At 40.4% G+C, this 12,006-nt stretch overlaps 1 protein-coding gene across 1 annotated transcript in view; it reads left to right on the top strand.

Moving 5' to 3' along the window:
• PKIA (cAMP-dependent protein kinase inhibitor alpha) overlaps window positions 1-10,890 on the top strand; it is a 67,297-nt gene extending 56,407 nt beyond the window's left edge. The window contains exons 2-3 of the mRNA XM_084618632.1: window positions 1,593-1,770; window positions 8,631-10,890. Coding sequence (XP_084474758.1) covers window positions 1,620-1,770; window positions 8,631-8,710 — 231 coding nt within the window. The 5' untranslated portion in view covers window positions 1,593-1,619 and the 3' untranslated portion in view covers window positions 8,711-10,890. The remainder of the gene's footprint in view (window positions 1-1,592; window positions 1,771-8,630) is intronic.
• The last annotated feature ends 1,116 nt before the right edge of the window (window positions 10,891-12,006 follow it).

The raw sequence follows: 12,006 nt of genomic DNA, 5'->3' as shown, positions 1-12,006 counted from the left end.
TCTGGATGCGCAGGGGCTTGTTGGATTGTTCTGGATGCAATGGTAATGGGACTCTGCGGGGGAGTCCAGGTGAAGATGGTTGGGGCTCGGTGGAGTGGGATCTGGGTGTGGGTAGCTCAGTGGGGTGGTCCAGGTGCAGGGAGAGTGGGGCTTGGGGATGGAGGTGATTCTGGGTGTGTGGAGGGGATGAGGCTCAGTGGGAAGGTTTGGGTATGAGGGGGTCTGGATGCATGGGGGTTGGGCGGATGGGGGAGCAGCTCCCTGTACAGTGATCCCTCCCACTGCAGCTGAGGAGCAAGGGATGCAGGAAGCATAGGGGGAGGTGGGGAAGTTTGCAGCACTTCCTACAGCCAGGGGAGAAATCTAGGGGTGGGTCTGACATGGTCCTGAAAGCCATGCAGGGGAAGAGGAAGTCCCGTCTTCCCCAGCCCAGCTGGGACTAGCAGCCCAGTGCAGGGTAGGAGCCACCAATCTGGTCTTCCCTAGTCGCGCCCCTTGCCCCAGAGTGATTTACCTCTCTGCTGGCTGCCCTGGGCACCCGAAACATACTGCTTGGGGAGGGTCGCATGATGGTTCTTGTGGCTTCCCTTTGCATCCCTGTCAGAAAGTCATTTTTCTGCAGGGAAGCAATCAAATCTGTGGAGGACGTAAATTCTGCACATGTACAGTGGTGCAGAATTCGCTCAGGAGTAATGCTACCCTCTTCTTTGTGGATCTTGGTGCTCCCTTTTCTATCAAGTACTGGTGTAGCAGACATAACTTTTCTGAAATTTCATTAATGAAACCTACCTGTCTAGATCTCTGCAGGAAACTTTAGGTGAGCATGCTAATGGAGTTTGGGCACATAAAAGAAATATGATTGTCAAAAGGAAGCCTACAAATGGTTTTTCAAGAACATTTGTAATAAAATTCTCCTGTAAAGGGAAAGGAGAGGAGAGGTATTGAACCACGAGGAGATGGTGCAGATCAGATCCTCAGTAGGTGTAAATCAACATAGCTCCACCGACTTCAGTGGCTTTATTGCAATGCATTCACTTTGGAGCTGATACCACAGCAAAGCAAATTTACTTATGAAGCCCTAGTGGTATATACAGTACCAACATTATCAAACCACAATCTCTCCACTGCCGAGAAGAACGTTAAACATGCAGAAACAAAGCAGAACTTCACTAATTCAAACTCTGTTAATCTGTGTACTTCGTATTTCATGCAGAAAAGAACTCTTTCCAACTCCCACTTTCCAGCAAACACTATATAGCAGAGTTATGTTACTAAATTTATCATTAAAAAAATGCACTTATGACTGTATTCTGAAATATTCTTTCACATATTTAAACTACAGTTGTAAAAATAGTTTAATAAAGAACATTTGTTGGACAACATCCTTGCACTTTTTATTTTTATTCATTTTATTCTCTTAATTTGCCAACTTCAGTAGTTTGAGGGGTCTCTGTGTTACTTCTGTAAATCCAGCACATTTTAAAGGTTTCATTTTTCATGATCGGAGGCATCTAGCTGTCCTCTTCTGTCTCCCTGTCCTTTTTGCCTTTCCCATGTTTTAAATATGGACCTTTTTCCTGTTCCCTATTTAGGTACTGCTATGTGGATATTTGTTAGCAATGACTGATGTGGAATCTACATATGCAGATTTTATTGCTTCAGGAAGAACAGGTAGAAGAAATGCGCTACATGATATCCTGGTGTCCTCTACAAGTGGGAACTCTAGTGAACTATCTCTAAAGTTATCAGAACTTGATATAAACAAAAGAGGTAAGCACTTGTATTCTTTTATTTCAGCTGTTTACAAAAAAGAAAACGGAAGAAATGAGTACTTTAGTAAATCTGGTTGGCGCACACACACACTGCTCCCCATGGGTGAATGGATAAACTCCAGCCCTTCATCTGATGTTGCAGAATCAGTGGGTTTTGCTACTCATACAGAAGCTCAGATTTAAAAATGGCTTCTCTTCCCAAACTCGACACACAACAGAAATGAGTAGTGATTTTCTACAGTGCGTTGGAGCTGGTGACCTATATAAGGGTTTTGCTTACAGAAGATCAAATAGTCTTTCCATTGTGAAAAAATAAGAAGGTTAAAAGTCAGTTCAGAAGGTAACTGTAAATGCCTTTATGGTTGGTTTTTAATGTGGGGTTTTGTGTTTTTGTTTTTGCGGGGAGGCTTCGTCTCCAGTGTTTGGTTATACACCCACTCTTGCCTCATTGGAGGCTATGGGGTAGGCTAGTGGACACAGCCTAGGAGCCAGACATGCCTGAGTTGTTCAGTTGTGTATGTTTGTCTTTGTGTTTTTTAGTCTTGGCTCTGCTATTAGTACAGTGTGCGGGCTTGCACCAACTCATTTACGCTTTCTCTCTGCTTTTCCAACTGTATACTGGGAATAAGACATTCCTATCTAAAAGATTATTGTGAGCAGTAATTACTATTTGTACAGCAGTTAAAAGACAGTGATACTCATGTGATTATTCTTGTTTTGTTTTATTTGAAGCTTCTTTTTCTATTGACACACACACACACCCACACCCTGTAGTAAATACTGACATTTCTTTCCTTTGCTTCTAATAGCCCTGACATAAACCTATACTTGCTCCATCTGCAGCAGATTGTTTGGCCCTAATTGGAGGAGAAGACAATGGGTCTCAGAAAGGACAGGCCAGTGGCAAGCAGTAGCTTGAAGGGCCCCACATGCTGTTTCAGTGGGAACAGAGAGATTTGACAGTTTCTCTCTCCACTGAACAGATCGGCATAGAGACTGTGGAGTTTGTTTGTTTGTCTTCCTGGACTTGTGTAAAAAGCCATCTTGTATCCTTAGTAGATCCACCTCCAATGCAATCGCCATATACAGCCTTCTGGGGCTGTATACTCAAAATTCCTACAGCTAAGATTCAACTTCTCCCCTTAAACTGTCTTCCTACCATAAATTTACATTTTACAAAACTGCAATTACACAGTCAAACTTCAGTGTTTTGACTACGTTCAGTATCTCTTAATGATGAAGGAGCAATTACTAGCTAGAGTGACTTTTGTGATCATTCAAAGGAATTTGATTTAATTCGTGTTAGCATATTTATCACGTAGATACAGTAGGCTTTGCTGTGATGAGAAGGAGACTTAAGATCCTGAATCTTCATAAACCCTGGGAATGGCTAAATAATGATTAGCCTAAATTTGATACATGTTTCAAGATTATATTTAATTTGTCTGAGACCTCTCTTGCAGCTTATGTAAATGCTAATAATTTCAGACAAGTTTTCAGAGCAGCCCATAAAATCTTATAAGGTTAACAAGGTACATGGAAATGCCATCCTACCTCCTCTTAACAATATATCCAACTATGTAGTTTAACCTTCCGGATTGGGAATGGTCTGGATTTTTTTGGAGCGTTGTTCTCCCCCCCCGCCCCCAACTGATTTTACAAAGTGAATGTAGTTCTTTTAAAGGTGCCAAATCAAAAGTCTCAAACTGAGGTCTTCTGCAGTGTCCCTAGCACTGTTACACCAATGGCAGAAAAGGATGCCCCACCAAACCTGTGTCAGGGTAAGAGAGTAGATCACTCTCCAGGCCTGTCCTGTACCTGGTGCTGCTTGCCAGTTTTGGCAGCTTTCTGATGTAGACACCTGTTGGTGAGGAACAGACTGACGTTGCCAATGTACGTGCTGCCAAAAAGGTGTCAGACTATTTGTGCTGAACGGTGCTCTTATTAGTTAAATTACACCAATATAGTGACAAACTCAACTAAGTTGGTAGGTCCAAAATTTGACTCTCATCTTCTACTTCATATTTGTTTGCAAAAGTGCACATAATTATGTATAAGGCTATTCCTTCAAAACAAGTACTCCAGTACTCTCTAGTCAAAATAAATCAGCTGTAATGAGCAACTTCCTAGTGGGCATATTTAATGAACAGTGTATTTAAAATAAATACATACTGTCCTTTTTTGCAGCAATGTGACTTTTATTCCTGTGGGAGAATTGCTTTTCAGATTGGATAAGTATGGAAACCACAACAGGAAACTTGAGATATCTGTGCCCTCTGTAATGGCTGACAACAGAGAGCAGGGTTTTATACTTGTGTGCTCTTAGAGAAGTTGTTAGCTCAGCAGCTAAGCTTTCACCTTGTCAAAATAGATGATGAAACCCAATTTGAAGCATTTGTTTAATTCAGAATTCAGTACAGACTAGCCCAGCGCCTGATTTAGCAAAAGTGACCCATATACCAAGGTTAAAAAGTAGAGTGAGGGATGTTGGTTTATGAGATTAGATGGATACAAATTGCTCAAGGGGAAAAAAGTTATAGGTACAGTATATGCAGTTTTGTCAGAGAGAGTAGGGAATAGAATTGGCAGGTGAGAAGTTGAGAGGGATGCCTCCTTGTGAAAACTGAGAGGGTCCAGGCATCTCAGAGTAAAGCAAGACTGTTGATTTAGGCAGAGCAATACAGAATTGGAATGATAGCTTAAGTTTGGATCAGTAAAAATGAGTAGAGGAGAAGATAAATTTTGATAGGATTAAGTCAGTGATATAACCTCTGGGAGAGTTAATGGACCATAAAAGACCAAGAATATCTGGAAGGGAAAATAAATTAGAGATTGATCAGAGAGGTCATTGGCAGTAATATTTAAAGTATTTCTAGTGTTGCCAACTCTCACAATTTTATGGCAAGTCTTGTGATATTTCATTTCTTAAAACCCACCTGCTGGAATCAAAACATTGCATGAGAATCTCTGCAAATGTGTGTTTTGTTTTTGTTTTGTTTTTTTTCAAATAAGATTCTAGCCCTTATGGTTTCAGGAAAAAAGCTTGAAAACGTGGCCCAAGAGCACCGTGGAACCTCAGGTTGTTTCTATTTACTTTCTGGTTTTTAACATTTATTTTTAAGCCAATCATGATTTTTGGATGTAATACCATATTTCACTCAATGAGTCTCAGAGCAAATGTCAGTGGCGGCAAATGCAAGACAACTGGTGTTATAGATTGGTCAGTGATGGAATGACTTGAGAAGAATCCTTAAAGGAAAGTTCACTCCTGGAGCCTTAACATTGCACTGTGCTCCGGAATCATATGCAGGAAGCTATTCCTCACCACAATTCTCCCTGCAGGTCAAGAGAAATATTAAAGCTCCAGAACTGTTCACTGTGTGTGGAGTGGGATGAGCCAGAGAGGGCACTGAAAATCAGATTTTACAGTCACTTTTGTCAATATATATACTAGAGTGTTCAAAAAGATAAATGGGAGGCTTTGAGGCAAGGAAAAAGTTCAGAGCTTTCAGCTGGGAAGAGGAGACTTACTTTATCTTCAAGTAGGAGGTGTCCATATGCAAATAGAATCCCTATTAATTGTTTGGTCATTGATAATGGTGGGTTAGGGAAGAGCGGACTGCAGGATCTGAGGAATTGGTGCAATGCAGATACTGGCAGGTGTTCGGAGAAAAAGGATGGCAACAAAAAGTATTTTTTTAAAAAGTATTATCTATAAGTCAGCCCGTAATTAATAGAATAAGCATCAGTGTTAGTGAATGCATCCAAATAGCAACCTCCCATGCGTTACCTTTGGTCAGGTTGGTAATTATCATTATTGTAAATTTTCTTATCAACAGGAAGTTATGAAAAGTTCACCCTTAATAGCTGATGCTCTGCATGAACTTGGTATTTTATTTATTTGTGCTGTGCCACTGCATATTCATAGAGAAGTGAATGGTTTCATGAGTGGGTGTGTGCATGAAGATACAGTTGCAGATATTCAGTGTCACTTGAATTAATAAAAGATTATGCATAGATGGTTAAACCACAATATTTTTTTTACCTTACTATGTTCAAATAGTGGAACGGCCTACAAAATAGTCACAGGGTGTACTGTAATGTAATGCCCTGCTGGCTGTGTGTGGCACTGCAGGCACTCCCTTCCTCAGTTTCCTCCCCGCTAGAGTTTGTGGCTCAGCCCTCGGGCTGGCTCACTCTGAGTTCAATCCCCTTTTGAAGTAATAAGTCCAAACAAAAGTCCCAAAGAAACAAAAGGATTCTTCTGGCCTTCAGGGCTTCTCCAATGCCCTGCCTCTGGGCCCTGTTCCCAGTCCCTTCTGCGTTTTTGTGTGTGTGTGTGTCTGTCTCTCTCTCTCTCTCTCTCTCTCTCTCTGGGATAGATCCCCAACTTCCAGGCTCCTTCTCTGGAAGTCCCCTCAGTCTCCTGCAGACTCTCACTTTGGGCCTTCCATAGAAGTCTGTCTACTATCTGTTGTTCCTCTTTACTCCGGTATAGAGCCCTGCAGTACCCAGCCTCCTGCAGACCCTGGCTCTCTGCCTCCCACAGAAGGCTTCCCGCCCACTGTGTTTAACTCCCTAAACAGAGCTTTGTCAGTCTTCTAATAAGGCCCAGGTGTCCATAAACTACCACCTGACCCTCCTTAGCCCCCAGGCTGGAAAGCACCTAATTAATTATGGCACAGATGTTACTGGCCCATTTCCCCTTAAAGGGGCCATCACCCTGTGATAAATGAAGGGCGGCGGGGGTCACTCCCTTTTATGGACGGACAGCCAGCCATTTAGTTATAAAGTCCTTCTTGGTGGCTGTTCTCTTCTCGCTTTACCTCTAAAGGGTTAAAAACTCTCCCTGGCTAGATAAAAGAAAAGGAGTGGGCACCTGACCAAAAGAGCCAATGGAAAGGCTAGAACTTTTTAAAATTGGGGGAAAAAGCTTTCCCTTTGTGTGCTGCTGTTGTTCTCCAGGAAAGAGGGGAACAGGGAGCAGTTATGCTATAAGCAGCTTTAAGCCAGGTATGATCATAGATCATCAGATCATACCTAGAACACTTATTTGGAACCCCCAAATGTGTGAGTAGATCAGGAATGTTTAGAAAGATGCAATTACGTTTATTTCTGTTTATTTCTTAGGGCTAGTGGACTCTTCTGTGCTAAACCCAAATGCTTTTGTTTTGCTGTAACCTTTAAGCTGGACCTCAAGAAAGTTATTGTTGATGTTTAATTTTTGTAAGTGGGTTTTTTAAATCTAGCAAAAGCCTAAGTTCCAGATGTGTATTCTTTCTTTTTGTTTTTAATAAAATTTACCTTTTTAAAAACAGGATTGGATTTTTGGTGTTCCAAGAGGTTTGTGCATGTTTTTTTTTAATTAGCTGGTGGCAACAGCTGATTTCTTTGTTTTCCTTTCTCTGCTTTTCTCTGGGGGGGAGGGGGGTGAAAGGGCTTGAGGGTATCCCACAGGAAGGAATTCCCAAGTGCGCCTTTCTGGGTTTCAAAGGGGTTTTTGCATTTGAGTGGTGAGAATGTTTACCAAGCCAAAGTCAGAGAAAAGCTGTAACCTTGGGAGTTTAATACAAGCCTGGAGTGGCATGTATTAATTTTTAAAATCCTTGTGTGCCCCCACCTTTGCACTCGAAGTGCCAGAGTGAGGAATCAACCTTGACACACCCTGTGACAATGTTTAGATGTTTGAGGCCATAAGGCCTTATGATCCTCTAATCTGACCTAAGCATGACTTGGGCTATAGAATTTCACCCAGTAATTCATGCATCGAGCCCTATAATTTATGCTGTAATTCAATCTTTAGAGTACAAGTGACAAATAATCCACCACTTTGCTTGGTAAATTGTTTCAGTGGTTAACTACCTTCTTATTCCAAACTGAATTTGTCTAGCTTCAACTTCCAACCATTGGATCTTGTTATCTAGCGGCTAAAAGAGCCCTTTCCTATCAGATGTGTTTTGCTCTTGTAGGTACTTATAGGCCATTATGAAGTCACCTTTTAACCTTCTTTTAGATTAACTAAATTGACTGAACTCCTTAAGTCTATCACTGTAAGACATATTTTCCAGTCTGCAAATCATTCGTGTGGCTTATAATGAGACAGTAGAAGTAGTGGCATATGTGGAGTAGAAGCAGAAGTAGAAGCAGAAGTAGTGGCATATGTGGAGTGTGGTCCGTGGAGAAAGTACTACACATAGTGAATTAATTTAAAAAATAATTTTACCTCTATTGTTTAATATGGTACTTTTCTACCATAATTGTATAGCCCACCAGAGAGCTGTATTTAGGCACAGTACAAACAATGATTTTCTTATATAGTCAAATTAACATGGTAAAGAAACCTGGAAAACTGTTAACATCTTTGTTTTAGTAATCTTAATGTTACTTGCAATGATAGACGATAACTGTTCAGCCAGAAACAGGTTTGTCAACATGTCTTTAAATATGCAGTCTTGATATTTCATCAATATAGGGTATCGTTAAAGCGTATTTGAATTAAATGCACCATTATTTTGTCAACATCGTAGTTCTCCTTTTGACTTTATTTCTCAGATATCTTCTGACACTTCTTAAATTTTGAGAGACCATGGGGGTGAGGCAGTATCCTTTTATTGGACCAACTTCTGAAAGCTTGTCTCTTTTACCAATAGAAGTTGGAGCAATAAAAGATATTACCACACCTATCTTATCTCTCCAATATCCTGGGACCAACACAGCTACAATAACACTGCAAAATTCTTAAATTTGGCAAAGGATAAAATTTTATTCCAGGAGCAAAATACAGATCTAGAATGGATCAGTCTGAAAACCGGTTAGTTTTTTCCCCAGTCATTCCCCTCCTTTGTTTGTTCCTTGCAGAAGGCGAAGGAGATGCACAAAGAAACCCAACTGAACAAGCAGGGGAGGCCCAGGGGGAAGCAGCGAAACAAGAAAGCTGACATCCAACTTTGACCGACAGGAGCAGCTGCTGGATGTTTGCAGACTGCAGGAGTTTACTGGAACAAATTTGTTTCCATGAGCAAGCTGGTGGAAAAGAAAATGGATGCATTTCACTGCTGGAACCTGCTCAACATAATGCTAAAAATGGGGACACAGGCTGTGACAGCAGACAGAATTTGTTCTACCTCTGTCATTAGCAATGGTTGAAACGTTATTAATCGTGGGACATTGTCATCGGATGGATCTTTTCATAACAACCACTTGATGGGAATGCTTGTAGAAAGTAGAACAAAATAGATAATTCTTGTAGCAAATGGTCTTTGAACCATCAGAGGATTTAATTGTGTTCTGTGGCAAAGGTTTGAGTGATCCTCAGAGTTTAAAATTCTCTGGCCAAAGTGATCACCTAGTAAAAGAACTGTGTAGAAAGCACTGGTTTTAGAACTCTGCATCTGTGATTTACAGCTCTGTTATTTACAATGTTTTGTATTGTACTACTTAGACGCTCCACCCTGCCCTGTCTCAAATGCTTATGAAGAATATTTCTGTTACTGTGAATTTTTCTATCACTTGTTTGAAAGGGCTGTTTTTTTGCATAATGTGGTGGTGTGCACATGACAAATTAAAATGTCAGCTGCTAAATTGATTATGCCTAAAACTATTGACTCATCAGCACTCCAGTTTATTACTAGATGAGCCTTCAGAGTGATTCACTAATGTGAATATTCCCTCAGTTCGGTATGTCTTGTATCTGTGGTACAGTTCAGCCACTTGACTGTAGTTCGTTGCAGATCCGGGATTCAAACTGAATCTTTACATTTTGTTTTTTCCCCTATATTTTTTTCTTGGATTTATAAATCTTTCTCTGGGCTTTTTTAAAAAAGAAGAGAAAGTCCAAACATTTTATTATTGTTGTTTTAGAGTAAATGTATAACCTGTATGGTTTGAAAAACATTGATTTGAAAATAATGAAGCCCATGGTGCTGGTGAAGCTGTGGTTCCTGCTGTTAAACCTAGCTGTTGTCTACATGAGAGAAATTGACCAGCCTGACTGTTCCAGAACAACTGTTCCGGAATAACTATTCTGATATAATTGAAGCTATTCTGGAATAACTCCCCTCTGTGGACTTTCATTCCAGAATTAAGTCATTTTATTCAAAAATAACTCCTCTGCTTTTGTGAGAAGATTAATTATTTATTTTGGAAGAAAGTCACTCTGACTCCAGAATAATACGTCCACCTGGGTAAATTACTTTGGAATAACTATTCTAGAATAAGATATTCTGCAGTAGCTATGATGGTCAATTTCCCCTGGGCAAAAAAGGCCAGAGATTTACCCTAGTGCTTAGTCTTGGGGCAATCCCATGTCTCCCTGATCTAGGTGAGTGAGAAGAATGACTACTACTGTGGCACCTGCATTTGCACCAATCACAGGGTAAAAAGAGAAGCTTTTTTTTTTTAATAGGTGGTGATGTCACATTTTTTCCTTTGGTTTCAAATGTTATGCACTTTTTAATGTTTGTAAATTCTTACTGATTACTAGTGTGATTGCTTTCTGGTATATTACTCATCAGTTAATGAAACATTATTTACTGTTACGGCCACGGCTGTTGTTTCTACAATATGTATCATGATACTTGTCACATGGAATTTTTTGTGAGATGTGTAAACTCTCTGATCGGTATTATGAGCTCATTTATTAGTGTTAATAAATAACAAACCAGCAGTTTGCCTGTGGTTCATTAGCACAGTCTGGCCCCTTTTACCTCCTGTTGTCTGGAAGTTGGATATCTGGCTGTCAAACTCGTAGCATTTCTGGTGCCTGCAGGAGTAGCCTGTTTCCTTTCAAGCTAACTGCTGATAAACTCATACTAATTGTGCCTTGATTGGTTTCCCTTGGCGTTCCTTTGAAGAAAACTAAATTGTCGTTCAAAGGTTTCCCCTCATTTCTGCATCAAGACTTGAAATTCGGAGGGGGGAGCATGATTTTCCACTGTGGCATGAAACAGTTAACGTCATCCCAGCACTAACAGTGCAAAGAAGTAAGACTCTCTAGTTCCCAACAAAACATCATTTTGCTATTCCCTTCCTCCAGATTTACAGCTGTGTTGGATATTTGCTAGGAAAATGACATCAAGGAGTACCAGCAGGAATAAATAAATATAATGCATTAGCCCAAGTGTTTTGTCCTTGCTTATTTTCTCCATTTTTTCCCCCATCTCAGTATGTTTTCCTTCTTCAGTCTCCTATTTCATGGACTAGAATTCCATTTTCTCCTTCCATCTCTAATTCGTATTTGTTCTTTCCCCTTTATTTATTCCCGTCTTGCTGTGCTTCCTATGCTCATCTTTCTTAAGGGAAAAATGGTACCTTTCTTGTTTTTCTAAGAACCCAGTTCTGCTGCTTCTACACTGAGATGGCACTGTACTATGTTTTATCGCAAGAACTCTACATATAAGTTGCTTCTCTCTCTAGCATCAGAGTGCCTCAGTTCAAGTTTCCACTTAACTTGAGGAAGGGTGGCAGAATTGGGCCCTAAATATGCAATTCCATCACTTCTTGGCTGTCTCTAAATCCCCACTGCCCTATCCTCTGTCCTTTACCTTTCCCCATGCCTTATTGTCTCATCTCTTGTGGGAAAAGTCCTAGTGAGTTTGGGAATTTTAATCCAATATGATTCTATAGAAATTACTCTAAAAACCTAAAGGATGTAACCAACATGGACTTAATAGGGTGACTTAAAAATTCTGTAGAATGGCTACAACTGTTAAGGTGGGCTATTCCGGGGGCTCTTTTTTCATAGTGTTCCCTTCCCTTATCCCCTCACATTTCTGTCCTTCACACTCTTCCCCATATTGTCTTTGTTGGTCCTATTAACAAATGGAATACTACATTTAGTGGTGGCTGAAGTTGTAGCAGGACATGATGTAGCTACCAAAACCTTTAAAAGCATGGAAATCAGAAATTAAGGGAAACACTTGTGCATTCCTTTCCACCTTCGTCTTGCCTATGCTATTGATAACACACTCTATAAGGCTTTCACTTCCATCTGCAACAGATACCAGAAAAACAGTAAGAACCCTTACTACATCATACTTGCACTCTAATGTCAAATCTTAGCAATGATCCTTGAATGCTTTTAAATCAACAGATCAGCACATCTGACTTGCACACATTCCATGCATCTGAATAGTCATGCCATAAGTATGCTAGGGGCACTGTTGCAGGCAATGGGAAGGTGGAAAGGAATGAATAAGTCTTTCCTCTAACTTATTTCTATGCTTTTAAGTTTCTG

This window comes from Lepidochelys olivacea (assembly GCF_965140295.1).
Source record: "Lepidochelys olivacea isolate rLepOli2 genome assembly, chromosome: 2".
NCBI classification, from domain to species: domain Eukaryota; kingdom Metazoa; phylum Chordata; order Testudines; family Cheloniidae; genus Lepidochelys; species Lepidochelys olivacea.
The sequence above is the reverse complement of the archived record's forward strand: the minus strand, read 5'-3'. Positions and strand labels throughout refer to the sequence as shown.